At 30.6% G+C, this 18,909-nt stretch overlaps 1 protein-coding gene across 1 annotated transcript; it reads left to right on the top strand.

Annotated features, from left to right (window-relative positions):
* Positions 1-324: 324 nt before the first annotated feature.
* Positions 325-7,995, top strand: LOC111614754 (inositol hexakisphosphate kinase 1-like). Its single transcript, XM_023356122.1, has 2 exons — positions 325-774; positions 7,311-7,995. Exons 1-2 carry the CDS (start codon positions 661-663, stop codon positions 7,866-7,868), a joined length of 672 nt encoding a protein of 223 aa, XP_023211890.1. The 5' UTR covers positions 325-660; the 3' UTR covers positions 7,869-7,995.
* Positions 7,996-18,909: the final 10,914 nt, after the last annotated feature.

The raw sequence follows: 18,909 nt of genomic DNA, 5'->3' as shown, positions 1-18,909 counted from the left end.
TATGTCTTTATCCATTAAATTTAATGTATTCATACTTTTACTTTATTTTAATACATTTTTAATAAAATTTAAATCAATAAGAGTTTAATATAGTATTTCCTCTATTCTGAGATGTATCTTGGGTTTGGAATCGATTTTTAAAAAATCAATTTTATTAAGTTTCATCAAGTGAGAAAAACAATAAAAAGGCACAAATTAGATTGAAGAGTATGGAAATAGTGCCAAACACTATTATGTAATAACTTTCTTTTTAATGCCATATCTTAATCTCATCTTAGGGCATTTTAAGCATTAAAAAGGAGTTTACACGAAACACTTGTTACCAGCAAAGTTTACTTGAGATGATTGTCAAGCGATACACTCAACAATCCCCTCAAGTAAACCTTGCTGCCAATAGCCAAAAACATTATTTTGGTACATAATGCATCACAAATCCTTTCAAGATAACTGCTAATTATTTGGTTTTGAACTGCAAATGCAAGATGCACTTTCATTTTGGATAAGTAAAAAATGGATTAAAATAATCTTAGAATTGGCATAAAATGGAATTTAATAGAAATAATAAAATTTACTTAATTGCATAATTTTTATCTTACAGAATTCATTGTTTTAGAGAACTTGACTTACAATTATACCTATCCCTGTATACTGGATTTAAAAATGGGTACAAGACAATTTGGAGATGATGCTTCTTTAGTGAAACGACAAACACATGAAGCCAAAGTAGCATCTACTACATCAAAAGCTTTGGGTATAAGATTGTGTGGAATGCAAGTAAGTAAAAACTTCTAAAATGTGTCCAATAGCACTAAGACATAAAAGCTATGCAATAAACTTTAACAAGAAATCTGTTCAATTTTTTCCATCTGAAGAGGAAGTGTCTTGGCTTCAAAAAAACAAATACTAAATACGTAAAACTTTTTTTTTTTAAATGTGTCAAAGTTTATTGTATTGCTATTGTATTCAATAATAATAATTAAAATCTATTAGAAATTATTTTTGTCTGATCTTTTAAAGCAAGAAAACTAACAAATTTATTTAATGTGTGGTAAAAAATATGATGAAAATAGCAAATATAATAGTGATAATTAAAATTTATTAAAGAAAACTATTGAAATACAGCACGTAAAATTTATTACAGCAAACAACCTAACAACAAACTTTTATACATCAACCAAAGCCGAAAATTATCGGGCTAGAAATGGCTATAATACTAATTTAATAGACAATTTGGCATTAGAGTTAGACGTTACAAACTTTTATGCTAATCAATAAGTTCTACATATTATTTTCTAAATATATTTGCTTTATTAAAATACATAAAATTGTTTTAAAAAGTTTATTTTAATATATGTTTTAATTTCATATTTATCCTGTAGAACAATACAGCTCTTAGATAAAGTTCTAATTATAAAAAACACATGATCCACTCTATGCTAAATACACAGAAATCTTAAGCAAAGTCTCAAAGAGTCTTGTATCAATCTGAGAGATGCAGACAGTATCTAATGCAGCAGTTCTCAAGCAGTACACATACCATGGGCAGTATGCAAGAAGGATCCATTAGTGCTACAAGTCTATATATAGAAAGCTTGGGTATAAGCATGTGAAAAAAGTTGAGAACCACTAATGCATGGCATCGGCTAGATACAAAACTCTGGATTTAATCATTATTAACTACTTGTTTCAAGGGGTACCTGAATGTTATTACTTATAAGAGATAATAAACAAAAATTGTTCAAAAATATTAAATAAATTGAATATCAAACTCAGCTTCTTTTAAAACATTTAACACCTTATATGATGATGGCCTATTCCATTAGGCTGAAAATGTTTGTGATTTAATAAATATTCTCAGCGTTATAAGGTGTTAAATGTTTTATTAAATAATATTAGATAAACTAAAAAATATTTAAGCTTTGTTTAGTTCTATATTTAGTGACATCTGTAAGATATGAAAAAGATTGTATGTTGACATGTTTATTGGATTATAGGCTTTGATGGTGATTGTTTCAAATGAGTATAATAAGAGCTGAATCTTGTCCATCTTTACAATTAATTCAGTGTTTTGCCATTCTGCTTCATAATTTCTAAATAATAGAAACTCCAGTAATTTTGTTATTGAGTTTCTTTTCTTGTAATGTAGTTCATAATGTTTGAGGTTAATTTGATGTAAAAAAATAAAAGTGATTGCTTATTTAATGTTTTTTCATATTTTTTATTCTTTATTAAATCTAAGTTAACTGTCCATTTATGATGATTCTTTTCATCCACCCAATAAATATACAGTATATACATATTAATAATTCTGTTTTGTATAATAGGTAATTGTATTATTCATCTTAGTTGTAATTCTAATTTTTGTAAATTTGTATTTAGTTGCTTCATGCTGATGAATAGAATTGAAAAGATGAAAATTTTTCATACATTAGCCTGTTAATTTTTAAATCAGTGAAACAGAATGACAGCCATTTATATTTCTACAGTTTTTTTATTTATATGCAATTAATTAGAATTAAATCACCATTACAGAAAATAAACTGTGAAGTATTTTCATTTACTTATTAAATGAAAGAAAAATATCTTTTAATTGTTTGATTAAAAAAACAAAATTAATTTAAGGTCATATTTATTACTTATATAATTCTTAAATTTGATGAAAATAAATTCTGCTTGTTTACTTTTCAGATTTTCAAATACTATTAGACTGTTTCAATAAATATTTAATTTTTATCAGTTATTATCTTGTAGTAAGAAGCTCTCTCTTTCAGAGTATACTGGTGAAATCTGATTATAAAGTAAATAAAAAAAACTATGAAAACATTGAAAAAAATTTGCAAATTGAACAATTTCAAAAAGAAAAACATTTAATTTCAGTATCTTGGTATAAAAATCAACATCATAGTATCAAGAACAATTATTTTTAACATTCACTAGCGTAGCAAAGAAGAAGCACTGGGGTCTATCGTGCCCCGGGCACCACTTGCATAGGGGCACCAAATGATCTCCAAGACAAACAAGATTTGGGGGAGGGGTGCCAAAAAAGTGCCGTGCCCCGGGCGCCAGTTATGTTCGTTACGCCACTGTTAACATTGTATACTTTTAAACGTATTTGTCGTTTTAAAGTTCTCTTAAAAATATAACCTTTAAAAGATGTAAAAAGTTTGAAGAAACTTTAGTAATGATTACGTGATCATAAAAAAACTGTACACACTAAGAGCAATTATAATGAAAAGGAAGAAGTTTTAAAACATGTTAAAGCTTCTTTATTAACATTTTAAAGAAACTTTTAGTTTATAAAACATTGTAAATTTTTACAGACCTTGTTTACATTATCACATTATTTAACACATTTTAACATTTCAATATATTTTCTTCATTCCTATCTTAGGAATTATGTAGTATAGTAATAATAATGATGATAAACTTCTGCTGTTTATCTGAGATGTCTTTGAATTTTTTTTCTTCTTCTTTAAAATTTAAAATGTTTTAGATTCTAGAACAATTTCAAAATCAGCATTGCATAGTGAATTATCTGTGTCACATGTCATAACTTAATGGATAAGCTATTCTAGAATTGTTTTTCATAATAAATTCCCAGGCAAAATTGCCAAAAGAAATATTTATTCCACATAATTAAAAAAGAATCTTAGAATAAATAATTTGAAGTTAATTGTTAATATATATGCTTTGAAAAATTGTTTCAACAACTAATTTTGTTTAATGATTTCATTTCATTTATTTACTTTATTTGCTATGTATCTTGAAAGTGTATTGATAAAAGAAAAATAAATATTTATTATAATTTCATAAATGTAGTAAATTTTATAAAATTAAAATAATTTGAAGTAGCAAAAAATATGTTTTTCAGAAGTAGGGATGTTAATTGCAATGAATTGTATCGATTATTATTAGATTCTTGTGCATGAATTCTGTATGCCGTTCTTCAGATTATTATTATTTTTATATAATACCTAAAAATAAGTTTAGATAAATTAAATATATTTAAATTCTGTTTGAACTGGCAGTTAATTTTTTTACATTCTGTATTTCGAGTGTACATGATAAAAAGTGATTACTGGCATTTGTTATATATTATATTTATTCAGTTTTTAACATTACATACAACTATTTTTATTCTATATATCCTATCCAAGATAACATTGGTAGGATGTGATATTAAACAAAGTAGACAGCATAAGGAATTATAAACTACAGTATCACTATCAAAATTACTATGAAACTGAAAAGGTATAATTAGATTTTGAAATATCCTAACTTAATATAAGTATTTCTTTTGTTGTCATTACATTAGATCAGTGTTTCTCAACACTGATCTAATGTAATGACAACAAAAGAAATTTTTTCCATGTTGAGGGGGCAATTAGCAACAATTTATATTTTGGGGTGCAAAAAACAATTTTCTGGGCGATATAGTAAAACATTATATTAAGAATAATTAGATATTTTATTTGTTATATTGTACAATAATTAAACAAATAACATTATACTAGTCACTAGTCTATTCAATGCAGTACGAATTTGGCGTTAGTCTTGGCCCTCAGCATCGGTATTTTGTAGTGAAGGGGGCGATACTACCTAACGGTTTTACTGAAGGAGGCGACGATTCGTTAAGAGGTTGAGAAACACTGCATTAGATGGACAGGACAGTTAAGGAATAGTGTGCTGCTTTGGGAATCGAGGTTTGAGTTCAAGTCTGTCCTTCAGAAATTTTCATAGTTGACCAGCTCAGATACATTGGGCACTGGCCTCTCACTCCCCAACCATCCCATTGCAGGATTGGCTGAACCTATGAACAAAGGCTCGCTTTATTTATATATAGACAATTAAGACAATTATTCTAATAATCAAGTGATAATGCAGGATTAACTAGGATTAACTTGACTAATTAATTTCATAGATACTAGATAATTTGGATTAAAGGTAGGCAGTTAAGCCGTCACCATGTATTAAACTTAATAATAATGATAAGTTTGAATTAAATTAAATAATATAGGCTGTTTTTCCAGAATAATCTTATTATCTATGAAATTAATCAGTTAATTAAGTTCTAGCTCAATAGTTAATCCAATCTTATCATTTGTTTGCTTGTTCATAGGTCAGGAAGAGTTCAAAAATAATTCTTTGGTACTATTACTGGTACAATAGAGTATCTTTAAAATTATAACAATTTAAAACAATATAGAGATGTAGATTTCATACCTTTTTTGAAATTTTGACTCAAATTTTTTTAAAATAATTTCACCATTTTCCCTCTAATGTCATCTCATTAGAATATAAATTTTAGAACATTTTCAAATTTAAACAATCGAGCAAAAACTCAAATTTTAGCATTAAAAAAAATATTTGAAACAAAGAAAATGAAATACTGTAGTGTCTAAATAAACATTATACATAGGGAAAATACTTCAAAATAAAAACATTTATCTTAGGTACAATAAACTATGTAGATTCTCAAGTTTTAAAATACAACAAATTTTATATCAGTGGTCACATTAAAATAATAATACAGTGAGACCTGGTTTAGCACACACCTGTACTTAGTGGACAAAACATCCAGTTCTGGCATAATAATAGGACTATTGATGTATATCTTGATTTTACAGATACTGCCTTCTGTGGACAACAGACAAGAATTTCCTATCTTTTCTACTCTTTAAAACTTTGTTAGGTGGACAATACAATGGATTACATGTTTTCCATGAATATCGTTTTGAAAAATACCTACTTATCTTCAATGTCATTAGTTTGTAGGATTTCTTTGTGTCCTTAAAGTTGTCAAACAAGATTTCATTTTTGGGAAATTACTTTGGCATGTTTAATGTTAAACAGTAGATTGACACTAGTATTTCTGTCTTGCATAATGGAAAGGAAGTGTTAAGAAATTCAGATTTTTAAAAAGGAAAGAGTAACAGAAGCAGAATGAATCATATGTTGGGAAAATGGGAAAACATTATGCTTGGCAAGCTTAGATAGCATGATTAGTAATGTTTCCTATCTAACTTGCCATTAGCTTGACTTTGATTCTCGTTCAAAGCCAAATCTTTTCTTCTATATTTCTCTAAATTCAGTACAGAATGGTATCCAAAGACTTCTAGTGCCAAGTTACGTTAGTTAATTATCATGTAAAAAGTAGCCATTTTGTTATTTTTGGGTTCTATTCTTATCATATTGTTTTACAAAACAAAAATGTATATCAATTATGTAAAAATCCATAGGTATTGTAAAATATAGGGCAATTTTTAACAGATAGGTCTTAAGTGGCAAAGTTTTTCTGTCCATAGAATATCTGCCAAACTCCGATTTTACTGAAATAATAATAATTAATTCGAGAATGTGGTGATCTAATTGCGATGAAGACAGACCATCTTACAGGTTTCCTCCACGAAAGTATCAATACTACTTTCTTGCATTGGAATATTTTTAGGCCACAAACTCAGTTACGGGATGGTATTAAATGACCTCCCCCTCATGTTTTAATGCATCTTTTCTCTAATTTTCCCATCGATTTCAATTTTTTCCATCTTTGTTACACATTTTCTTTTTATTTCGTAAAATCTTGTTAATTATGCCAGTACCTCATCCTCTATTGCCATTTCTGCTCTTTTATAAAAGTAGCGTGATATTTATGTTTCTTTGGTTACACTGTATTTGTGCAGACTTCTATTAATTTAATAATGTATTACAGGATTATATAGTAGAGCACTAGTAGATTTTTGACAAGGTTGGAAAATCAGAAAGGAAAGTTTAGTTGAACCTGAGAAAAATGATGTATACAGATGGCAGGTGATAGCAAAGTAGTTACCATTTAGAGTTTCAGTAATTTTTATATATTTATTTTTGACTAAAGTATTTAACTTGGATTTCACTCTAATAAAATAGGCTTTTGTCTCATCAGAAGTTGTAGGATTCCTTTTACCATAAAATATACATGCCTAATGTAAGCATGAAGTTATTCTTAAACTTAGAAATTGTTTTCATTAGCAAATAACTATAATTTAACTAGTTATTACCTGTCAACATTGAAATTTTAATACTAAATTATCGTTATATGTATCGGCAAACGTCGTATCATCTGCTAAAGCAGCAGTTGCACGTCTAAACAAAAATTAGTTCAGCATAAAATAATCAAATCTGCGCAGAAAAGCGATAACGAATTATTTTCTAGTTTATATGTGCGGTTTATTAATTAATCTACTTTTAAATTATACATTAACTGCTATGAAGTTTTAACTAAATTTTTATCACAGGAACGTACGTAACTTAATATTATTATTTAACATTTTTAGGTGTATCATTTGAAATCTGGCCACTTCATTTGCCATAACAAATATTACGGAAGAGTTCTGACAGTGGAAGGCTTCAAGAGAGCGCTGCAGCATTACCTACACAACGGGCAGAGATTATGCAGGGAAGTCATACCGCCTCTGGTGAACAAACTTCACAATATATGTGAAACGATCAGGCAGTTGGAAACATTCCGTTTTTACAGCTGCTCTCTATTGGTGCTGTACGACGGCAAAGATGTCCTGCATTCCCCGCTGCGCGACACAAACGGAACAGATATTCCGACGGAGAACGAAAATGCAAATGTGATCGCCGACAAGACAGAAGAGAACAGAAACACCGTCAAGTACAAGAGCAACGCGTCAAAGGATTCACAATCGGCCACGATACAAGAGAAGAACGTCAAAGTGGACATTCGACTGATAGACTTTGCTCATTCTACTCATCACAATATGCCCGGTGTGACCGTTCGCCATCGCGGACCGGACGAGGGCCTCATCTTTGGCCTGGAAAATCTGATTGCCGAACTGAAAAGTATAGAGAAAGAATATTGTCTATGATGACAAGTAATTTAAGCTCGCCTTAGACATAAATAGCCAAGTACATTTTAGGACAGTAAGTTATTTGGAATTAAACAGAAAGATTAATAATGGCAGTAAGAAAAACAAAACAAAAAAAAAAAAAAAATGTTAAATATCGAATCGCACGTTAAAATGCGATTATATAAAGACTATTTCTTATTTTGTAGATGTAGAATTTTATTATTCTCTGATATTCGACTTCAATTTTAAGAATTTAATATTTTAACAGTGAAAAGAAAGGGGAAAAATTTGAGATTACCAAACCATTCCTATTCCTATATTTAATCATCGTCTTAATTTATCTACATTAATGTTTTCATAGCTCATACATAATGTAATTCCCCCTAAAAATGTATCTTCGGGGTATGTTCGGAACGTTTCCTATTTATAATCGGAATACTAATTTTTCACCTAGTTTTTAAACGAATTCATTCCTTTCGTATTCTTCGATGGCAGCTTTATTTTTAATACATTCACATTGGGATTAAAGTATTAGTTATTTAGACGGAAACAAAAAGATTAGACGGGATAAATATAATTGAGATGCACATGTTCTTTCTTATCGATATACAACGTCATACACTTCTGTCCTTTAACTTTGGGGATTTTTAAATGTATATAAAGTATTGACTTGTACGCATCGGGAAGCAAATATAATATTGGTGGAAATAAATATTTTATCCCAGAGAATATATAGGGCCTATAAATAGTCTTTAAATTCGATCATTTGTAATTGGTTAAATCACTCGATTAAATAATACTTTAAAAAAATTATCTTTAATCTCGTTTATAATTCCTATATTCGTGGTATTAATAACCAGATATAATTGTTAAGATTTATTAAAAATTATTAAAACAAAACAATTCATAATAATACAAATTTAACAAAAATGTTAGAGAAACAATATTTAACATGTAAAAAAACCAAGAAAATATCTTTCTCTGTAATCAAAACACATTACAGACAAATCAGATACGAAATCATAAAATGTAAATAAGTAAAGGTCAATTTATTGACTTATTTCTCATAATTATCATGACAAATGATTTCGACATTCTTGCCTCTCATCAGTCTACATTAACTAATACAATATGTATTCTCTTATCTACAAGATAAATATATACAATTAAGCATTGTTTTTGCTTTGTCTGCAAATAAAAAATGTCAGCTTGAAAATCAAACATTGATCATTTACGGGACTACAATTTATAAAGATAAAAATCGACATTTTCTTATAAGTCTACTTATAGTTTTTTCGAGTCTTTATAATGCACTAATTATAAATTGAACCACAATATAGAATTAACTAAGTGAAGTGTAATACACTTAAATAGATATCTTATACCTTAATAATTTTAATTATTTTGTAAATGTGTGGACTAGCTTACAAGATTACCAATTATTTTAATGTCAAATGTCAATTCATTCTTACACTCTTAAAAAGAAGGGGGAAAAATACGATTGTTTGTTTCATCAATGAAATGTGTATGATGTCAGGTGTCCGTCGAGTAGAGTCGAGGGCGTGGAATATACAGTAACGCGTAGCGACAATAACGGGTGGAGACATCCAATTATCAAGTACAGATAGCAGGAAATTCACTCCGTCCTCTTTATGCGATTTCCCGTTCCATCGGAACAGTACATCACCTTCCCACGGTACATCACTAGCAGTTACCTGTTGCTTGTCCACCTGTGGCATGACCCGATGGGTGGAGGACACAGGATGTTCTGAAGAGAACCTTGTTTCCTAGCGTTGTTTCTGTTAAATTCTATTCACCACCCAGGATATTGGTGTTGCGATAATAGGCTCGTTAGCATTAAAATATGTTTATCCATTTAAATAGCTACGATATTGAAAAAAAAGGCATTTCCGACCGGTACATTCCAGTTCGAATTTCTTTGAAACATTTCATTACGTTCACGGAACAGTCGCGCTGTAAAACGTAAAACTTGTCATACTTTTATTAACTCAAACTCGAATAAGGTTAATGATTTAGTTATGAAACACTGCGAAACCATTTACACAAGAAACGAGGATCTACCTTTATTAGGAACATTTTTCTAGCCAAAATTTGATGATAGGTTATGTTATGCCATTATATTATACAAATTAGCCTTCTTACCGTATTAAAATTATGAATTTTACATAAGAAAGCCTCGAGCTGCTATTAGGAACCACAAATTCGTCGAATATAGAATCAGTCGCAGGCCCGGAGCGAGGAAAAATACAAAGCACCATTATAATCCGAAGAGCGTTACTTTCAAAATATAGTAAATAGGATGTTCTAATTTAACTTGTATTCAATGTAGTTCTTAATTGAATGAAAGCACGCAACTAAACAATAATTAAAATTTCAGAACACGTAAACCTCCCTAGAAAAATCTTAATAGTTCTTCGCAAAGTAGCTTAAACCTGAAATTCCTCCCGAAAAATATTCTCGAGTTACGTATATATTTCCATATTCAAACATTGAACGGAATTCTAACCAGGAAAACATCAGGTAACAATAAAGCGATAGTCGATGGGTGACTCGCACAATTTACTTATTGATTTCTCACTTGATATAAGTCGTTAGTAATTAAAATTCCAGCGAATCTTTCAAACATAGTCGACTTCTGTTTGGCGCTCAAAAATTTTCTCAAACTGATTCAAAAACTAATTTTAAATTATGAAGTTACATGACGATCTGAAATGATCCAGTTTCTATTTTTTATTTCTGGACCTTTAACATAGCATTTTCTGCCGACAGATGGCGATGCAACCGTAACAAGACAATTAGTTTTATTTACGTGTTCGAAAAATAAAACGATTTTTCTTTTGCACAAAACATAAAATTCCCTTTTAAAAACCCCTTGGAATAAATATAGCTACTAAAATGTTTAATCGTGGTTTTTATAATTTCCGAAAATGCCATTTATATATTTAAAAGACGAAAGAACACAGGAACAGCTTTATGTTAACCAAACTTATTGCGTAACCTAATATGTTATTTATATAAACATTTTTGCCCTTTAACTTTTAATCTAAACATAGCGTTAGTTTTCATTTTGCTTCGATTAAGCAATTACCATCGAAGAAATTCTCAAATTATTTACGCGACTACGAAGAATTATCAAGTATATTCCAGGTTAAAATTTTTCACTCTTAACAATTCTTTTTTATTTTTGCTTCGATATTACAATCCACTTTCAAAAATCGTTAATGCTTACTCAAGAAAGGGGGAAAATGATAAAGCAAATACTACCGAGGAGTACTTATATAATAGGATATCCTACGTCTTTCGAGAGCAGGCTTCCCTCGAAATGTCGCATTAACGTTCGGGAATAACACCGCGGAAATGATTTCGAAAAATCTACATAATGGAATGGATCTTTCCGAAATTTATAGCGGGCCTCTTTCCTTCACTCGACTGATGATGTCCTTCCCCTAATACTTCAAATCCCGTTGGAAAGAGCACCCTCGTTGTAAGGCCGAAATGTCGAAGTGTGCAGTAAAACGATGCCAACCTATATTGGATTTTTCTATTGCGTATAAGAATTTATTGGATCGAGATTTCGAGACGGACTTTAATTTCGAAACGACTCGAATTTTGTTTGACGTCTTTGCCATAATCGACAAATAGGAGGTTTAGTTTACTCTTCACTGCGCTTTTTTTTCTTTTTTCCCTCCTATCCAAAGATTACGTGTAATTATCGTGACGATAACCTAACGTTATCACCACCGTGATTCAATGAGAGTTCAAAAATGACACCTTTTTTAGATGCCAAATCGGATGTACAGTACTATCGATTCTCTTAACAATAACATTTTCTTTACGCTCTAATAAACACGTCGGGCATCGGCGCTAGGTGCTACGAAGACGGAAGTCGCACGAAGCTGTCTGGTTTACGAATTATGAACATTTTTATTCGTTGAAAATATAAATATCCTAAAGCACCGAAGCATAGTTATATCGACTTATTTATTTTAAAAAAACAATCAAACCTCACGTTATAGTTGATCTCGGTCAGAGTTGGATAAATAAGGACATACCGACGAGGATTTCGGATAAGTTTTGAATATCTAAAGCAAGGAAGAATCAAAGTAGCGGCATTGACTCGTAAACTATTTCGTATTCAATAGCATTAACTTTATAGAGTCTAGGAAAGGAGATTAAACTTCCCATCCAAGGAGGGTCTTTTATTTTTATTCCATTCGGAGGATGTAACAAATCAGTGTTATTTCCGGAAGCGTGATTGCCAACAAAACTACTAATTTTGCTATTTTCTAATTGATGCGAGTATTTTAGGACGAAATATTTACAATCTAATATTTTTTCCTCGTTAAGAACTATAACAAATGCTAGAAATTATTGTTTTTTCTTATATATCGTACTATAGATAATTAAATTTAAAAATAGCTTATTTACGTTTCGAAATTTTCACAAATTTTTCGTCTAAATGCGTTAAAAATTGCGAAAATATCAGCACGTACCGGTATACGTCTATTTTTTAGTATTAATTATAAATTATGTTATTGTAACATAGGTTAGATGCAAATTAACATTAGTGATTTTTATTAAAACTGTTGAATATTATCAACATCCCTAACATTTTATTCGAGTTTATTAAATTGAATATTGAGTTTAATTAATCTAAAAATAAATACTATCGTCTGTGTTATTGAAACAACACGGGATATATTAAAATAGCACACCCTTCGTTTGTAACAATTAAAACAGCGTTGCAGATGTACAGTTATATATGTATGAATGTTACCAGAGTGAATAAAAGATTTAATTCGTATGTTAATGAGGTAAAATATTAACTTAATCTCCTTATTTATTTATTCTTTAGAAAATAATGCGGCTACTGTACGTAAAAGTTTCAAGGGCGGATCCATTCATTATAGAGGGATGTATCTAACAGTGAGAAAAATTTCGTGTATTTAATAATAAAAACAATTACGATTTGATCTTAAAAAATAGTAAATTAATATAGCCTAATTTGTAACAAAATTAGCTAACAAAATTAAGATTTTCAAAACTTAATTTTGTAACTGGTGTGTAATTAGGATCCGCCCTTGCTAAAGCTTAACTAAAAATATAGAGAAAATATGCTAATTTTAATTTTGAGATTTAAATACGCGTCAAATAATTTTAATTAATTTGCATAATTTAAATAAACGACATTTTATATTTAACTTCAAAATCCCCATTGGCAGGAGCCAGTCTACATCCTCTAATTACTGTTAAAATGATTATTTTTGTCTTCGTTCTTCAAAATTGCACATTTTTATCAAAATGTTACCGTTTATCTTGGATTTCGCTTCCAACTAAAAAATGATACGCGTTAGTCCATTACTAAATCCGAAATGACACTTTAGATTAGATAATGACATTTTTCTTCGATTAGTAGCTTAAACTCTATCTAGTTAAAAGTTTAATATCTATAATTTACTATTGATAAAGATGTTTTGTTTTTCCAAAAGGCCTATATCAATAGGCCTAGCGAGGTTATCTGTAACCCGTGCAATAATCTGAAGAAAACTAGCTACTGTACTGTACAATAAAAACGAAAACACGCGTCCGATAGTAGCGAGTAATGTTTATTGAACTTTTGCTAATTCTGAAAGCGCACTAAGATACCAGCAGGTTTAATTGAATATTGTACAACACTTGAGCTGAGGGGACATGGAATATAATTATAGGTCTGGAATAGTTCAGGTGGAACCTGTAATTATGCTTGACGTAGAAAGCGAGAAAGAATTTTTAATTCTCTTCTCGATTAATTTTTTTAAATCTCTAAAAATCGTGCAGTTTACGAAGAAACGATACTTTCCAGAAAAGCAATAACTTCGATGTTATTGTAACGTGAGTAAAACACATTAATTACCTGTGTTTTGCTATTAGCTTTAAATTGTTTTCGCTGAACAGGAAATTATTTGACTAGTGCATGATGGCAAACCTATCATTTACTATAAGAAGAAAAAAATAATAATTTAAAATACTAATATTCTTGTTTTTAAAGAGAATGTCTAAAGGCCTTAATGCTTGAAAGATTGTTTCATGTCTTAAAGTGTCGCGGCTGAAGTTTTTTTAACGTCTGAATTTTAAATTATTAGGACTAAGTACGACAGGTTGGCCTCATATTTTCCTGGTTACTTTTTTCTTCTTACTTCATGCACGATTGTTAATTAAGAAAAGGTCTAACTCGAACATAAAACTCTTTTGTCAACATAGTCTATCTTAGGTTGAAGGTTCTGCATTATATTCAAGTAACGAAAAGAATGTTGGCTGAATCCTAACGCGAACTGTACTACGAAGAGAACCTAGAAGTCAATTTAGAAAAGAGGATCAATATTTTCGGAGTTCGCTCAAAAACTATCATCAATCACTTGTCATTGATACGTTGTGAACGTTTTCGTGTTCAATAATTGTTTCAAATATTTCGCTATAAACCTACACTCGTAGTTTTTTCTCTTCTCGTAAAGAGTAACCCAACTACATTTAATTTTTATTACTTCTTTACTACCGTTGAGAAATTCGAAAATGAAGGATATAGTCGCTCTTATCATTCAAAATTTTTTTACATCAATACTGATTAGAACTTAGTCAAGCGCATAAAATAATAATATGTAATAAAATACAAACTTATTACCTTTTCTTTTTAAAAATTTTCTAAAGAATTTATGATGTTTTACGTTAAAATTAAAAAGCCAAACGTTTAAATGAAATGCGAAACATAAAAATCAATAAAATAAATGCATATAAAATTGTAAACTGTTAACAGATTTAATGAAAACCGTAAATAATAAAAAATAGTAATTTTTCATATAAATATTTCGATTATTTTTTAAAAACAGCAAAATATACTTTTATTTTCGATTTAAAAAAACGATCACATAATAACTATAAAATAATTTCTATAAATTTTTACAATATTTCGATAATAGCTTTAGTCAAAATGAAATGAAGAATATTTGGATTAGAATGTAATATAAATGTGCTTAATAATAAACTAGTCGAACAGCGAATTGCATTATTCCAAATTATTATCAGATGCAAATATATTCACAAAAATCGATAGCTGATGGGAAACATTCGACCATCTTATGCTAAAATATACGTGAATTTTATTCTTTCCGAGTGTTATGTGAATTTAATAAAATGAGTTTAATGTTCGAATAAGTTTTATCAGATAAACCGATGATAAATCAATTTTCCCTTAAGCGAAACTATTAATAATGATGACAACAAAATCCATCATTTGTGAATAACTTGACAAATTTTCCTGAACGTTATGCATCATCTTAGTTTCATAATTCATATAAGAATTTATCATTTTCAATAAGTTTCCTACATTTTAAGTCGACTTAGATTGGCTGTAAAAATGTCTAACAAAACGTTTTCGTCTATTGTTGTTTATCGATGATTTTATTGCTAATCGCATTTATTTTATATTTTATTACAAAGAATCAATCTTCTAAAAATTGATTCTTTAAACTCTTAAAACTTTAACATAATTTACAGTTGTTATATATTCTTTAGTATTTTACGTATTTTGTAAGGCACGAATTATTTTTAAATAAAAAAATAAACGAATAAGACGATATCAGCTATGGTTTAAGCCGTAAAATGAAGGCATAAAAGTATAAACTGAAAGAAACACAGCAGTGTCAAACTATTGACTTTACTGATCGTTACAAAGTCCTACAGGACGAAACTTTGTGCTTTTTTTGGAGGAAAAGAAAACATTTTACGACTTTAGTGGAAGAGGCGGGAAGATTGTATTGGAGAAAAACATCCCCGGAGGTGTGTGCCGCTGTCCCTGGGGAAGAAAGCGACTCCTAGATCCCAGATTGCCTGCAGCAATGGCATCCAAGCTATCTACATAGGGTGGCTGGAGGTGATGAGCTTTTATGACGCAGACATGATTTCATCGCCCGACCAGACTAGATGGTGCAGAGGACTTCATCAAATCACTGTGACAGCAATATTCTCAGCCGCAGCTGTGGCCTCCAACTGGTGATAAGGTATAGCAGCGCAGCTGTTGGTCTAGCAGCAGCACGGCGACAACCCATGCCCGATATAACATATTTATTGCTTTGGACATAATAGTATCGCTTGGAACGTCTTCGCCGCTCTTGCAAGGAAGACGACAGACGTGACGACGTGACAAATAGAAAAGTTTGTTCGGTGAATCATTTCCAATTAAGAAGAGGTTATTAGTTTCGGATTCGTCGGAGGGGAATCATACACTGGGTATTAAAATATAGACAATGACAGACTCGCACGTGCAGGCATTCCAAGCATATATTGAACACGTGTCCGAGATGACAGACACGGAATGACTCAGTCCGGAAGCTTGTACAACTTCTATCGAGAACGGAACGTTTTCAATCTTTTCTGATTGTGCATCTCCCTGCCTTTGATATCGAGACGACCCTCTCTACTCGATACCGCATTCTCGTGTTGACGTTAAAGCTCAAAGTCCAATAATAAAATTCTTTCTGCTAGAAAATTAGTTTTGCTTCCAGCATTTCTCTTCTGATGCTATAATTTTAGACCAAGTTAGATATTAAGTTCCGAAATTTATTCTTAAAATAATATCCCATGGGTTTACGATAAAATATTTATGTAATTTGATAAATACGTAAAAAGTCTGTAATTATATAAAATGTAAGACTAATACGTCAATAGCAATTTAACTGTTGGTAATTAAAAAATTTATAGATATGAAGCAAAGCAAAAATCCGATTTGAATTTTCATTAAAAGTGGACGTATAACAAACGTTGGGAGTCAGGCTCTCGGGAAATCAAAGAGGGTTGGACGAAGTTTCCTCAACAACCAAACGTCACCGTCCCGCCATCTTTAATTTTCCATGTCACTGTCTTTGCTTCCATCTGGCAGAGAGAGAGAGAGAATCCATCGTAATCATCGCAATGTCCCCCGTGATTAAAGCGGGACAGGGACTTCTGTATGAATGGCACATGAATTTTTCATGCTTTACCCGGGATTGTAGCCGTTCCGATTATGTCACAGTATCGTTTGTTTGCAGTCAAATATCTGATATACGAAGCATTATGGAATTGCTCTTAGAAGTATTTTTTGTAAAAGAATTCCATTTAAAATAAGCTGAGAAGAAATTTAAAAAAATTGCCTGTAAAGGGAGCTTTTCCTTTTCTCGATTCTTGTGATGGAAAAACAGTTTTACAGGAACTGTGAGGCGAGGAAAAAATCGTGGTTTTACAATATATAAAAATACAGACGTTGCCTTTTGTTCTATTATTTTACTTAACACTTTCAGAAATCTTTACCTTGATTTTTGAACTTTGTGAAATATGAGTTATTAGACGTTCGAGACCGATTTCAATCATGAATTCAAGCCTAAAATGAAATACGGAATCAGTCTGCCATTGACATAATTAATATATGTTAGCAGGTTTTAACGTCCCTTTTTGAAAGAAGAGCAGAGAGCTAAGGCACAGATAAAATCTGGAGTGATTCGATGTGGACAGATGGACAGAGAATTAATTTATCGCTCGTCCGCTTTTACTCGGCCTTTTCATTAGTCTGGCAGAGTTCTTGTCGTTTATCTTCATTACTGTCATCCCTTCCCCGTATGACCTAACTTTTATAACTTTACTAAATGCTGGAATTAATACTTTGATTATATTTTATAAAGAAAAATATGAAAAAATACAAATAATTTCATTAAAGAAATTGTAATTTTGTTACAATGATTCGTGTTCAAATTAGTTTGGATCTACCATTGGGTCGTTTAATAAGGGAGCCAATTAGATCCGCGTAACCCTGACAACCCATAGAAGGGTCTCCCGGGAAACCCAAGACATAATCCCCTGATTGTCCTGATGACAAACAGAACAGTTGGTTGTCTTCGCCAAGTAATTACAACAAAATAGAATTGCACTTCTATAAAAAAAAAGACAATCTCTTTTTCCGTGAAATGAATTAGATTAAACCCTATTACTACTAATAAAATTTTACTTATAGTGTTCAAAAGTTTAAATTACGTGGAAATATCGATATGTAATCTTTATGAATAATGCTAAAAGTCAGCGGTTTTATTTTAGATGAGACAAAAATGAACGTCAAACGGTAATGGATATTACCCAACCTGCCCTTCGGGCTCTGCTTTGTCATCTAATGGAAGGAAATGGAAAACATAGGACGTGACTTCACACTCCTAAGTGATGGAAGTGCAGCAGCACTTTAGACAAGGAGCAACGTGATCAGTTATTCAACAACAATCTCCCATTAATCTCGGTCGAGTGTTCCAAACCTCACTTAAAAACAGTAAAAATTTAAAATAGGTTTGGAAGTAATTTCATATGGGAAATTTGGAAGAGATAGACCCAAATAAAATTTATACGAAGCATCAGTTTACAGCCATCCAAACTTATAGGAAACGTTAAATTGCAATATATTACAGAATAATACATTGTTTTAGATATTAGAGCGTTTTTAAAGTGTTCGAGACTTATAAAGCTCTCCATATCAAAAAACAAAACTCCAAAATATGTTCAAATTCAAAAATTTTTGAAAGATGCTTAATATTTGACATAGTTTAAGTGTGATTTAACATACTGAAAGTCAAAGATAACACTTAACACACATATCCTCGTCAAGCAGCTAAGCCAATGACTTAATTCGTTTCATACGAAACGATCTATGTCATTGGTTCGCTTACTTAGACAAGGAATCTCGCTCATAGATTGCACGTAAGAAAGGCGAGTTAAAGCTTAAAGGCGTCGTAGAAGGAGTGTCAAAAGCCGTCTTCTCAAACAAGAAGGCGGTAAACATTAGCCATTAAACATTTTAAAATGTGTTTACTGCCTTCCTGCACGAGAAAGAAAAAAATATATTTATTTATTTATTTCCCTTTATCAAAACTTAACGATTTAACGTTTAAAAACATTTATATCATCGTTTCTTTTTTTAAAATTCTTTTCTCCAATTTAATCAATTGAAATCTCTGACATTAAAAAGTTGTAATTAACGTTAGGCCTAACGACG

The sequence above is a fragment of the Centruroides sculpturatus genome, unplaced genomic scaffold (assembly GCF_000671375.1).
Source record: "Centruroides sculpturatus isolate CEXI.00-Female unplaced genomic scaffold, Cexi_2.0 scaffold2284, whole genome shotgun sequence".
Classification (NCBI taxonomy): Eukaryota; Metazoa; Arthropoda; class Arachnida; order Scorpiones; family Buthidae; genus Centruroides; species Centruroides sculpturatus.
Note: the sequence above shows the minus strand (reverse complement) of the source record. Positions and strands in the feature narration are given on the sequence as shown.

What these genes read in the sequence shown, in the direction of transcription:
- LOC111614754 (XM_023356122.1), top strand. Translation starts at nt 661, where the DNA reads ATGGGTACAAGACAATTTGGAGATGATGCTTCTTTAGTGAAACGACAA. An exon ending in TAAGATTGTGTGGAATGCAA is followed by an intron (nt 775 to 7,310) that starts GTAAGTAAAAAC and finishes TAACATTTTTAG; the next exon opens with GTGTATCATTTGAAATCTGG.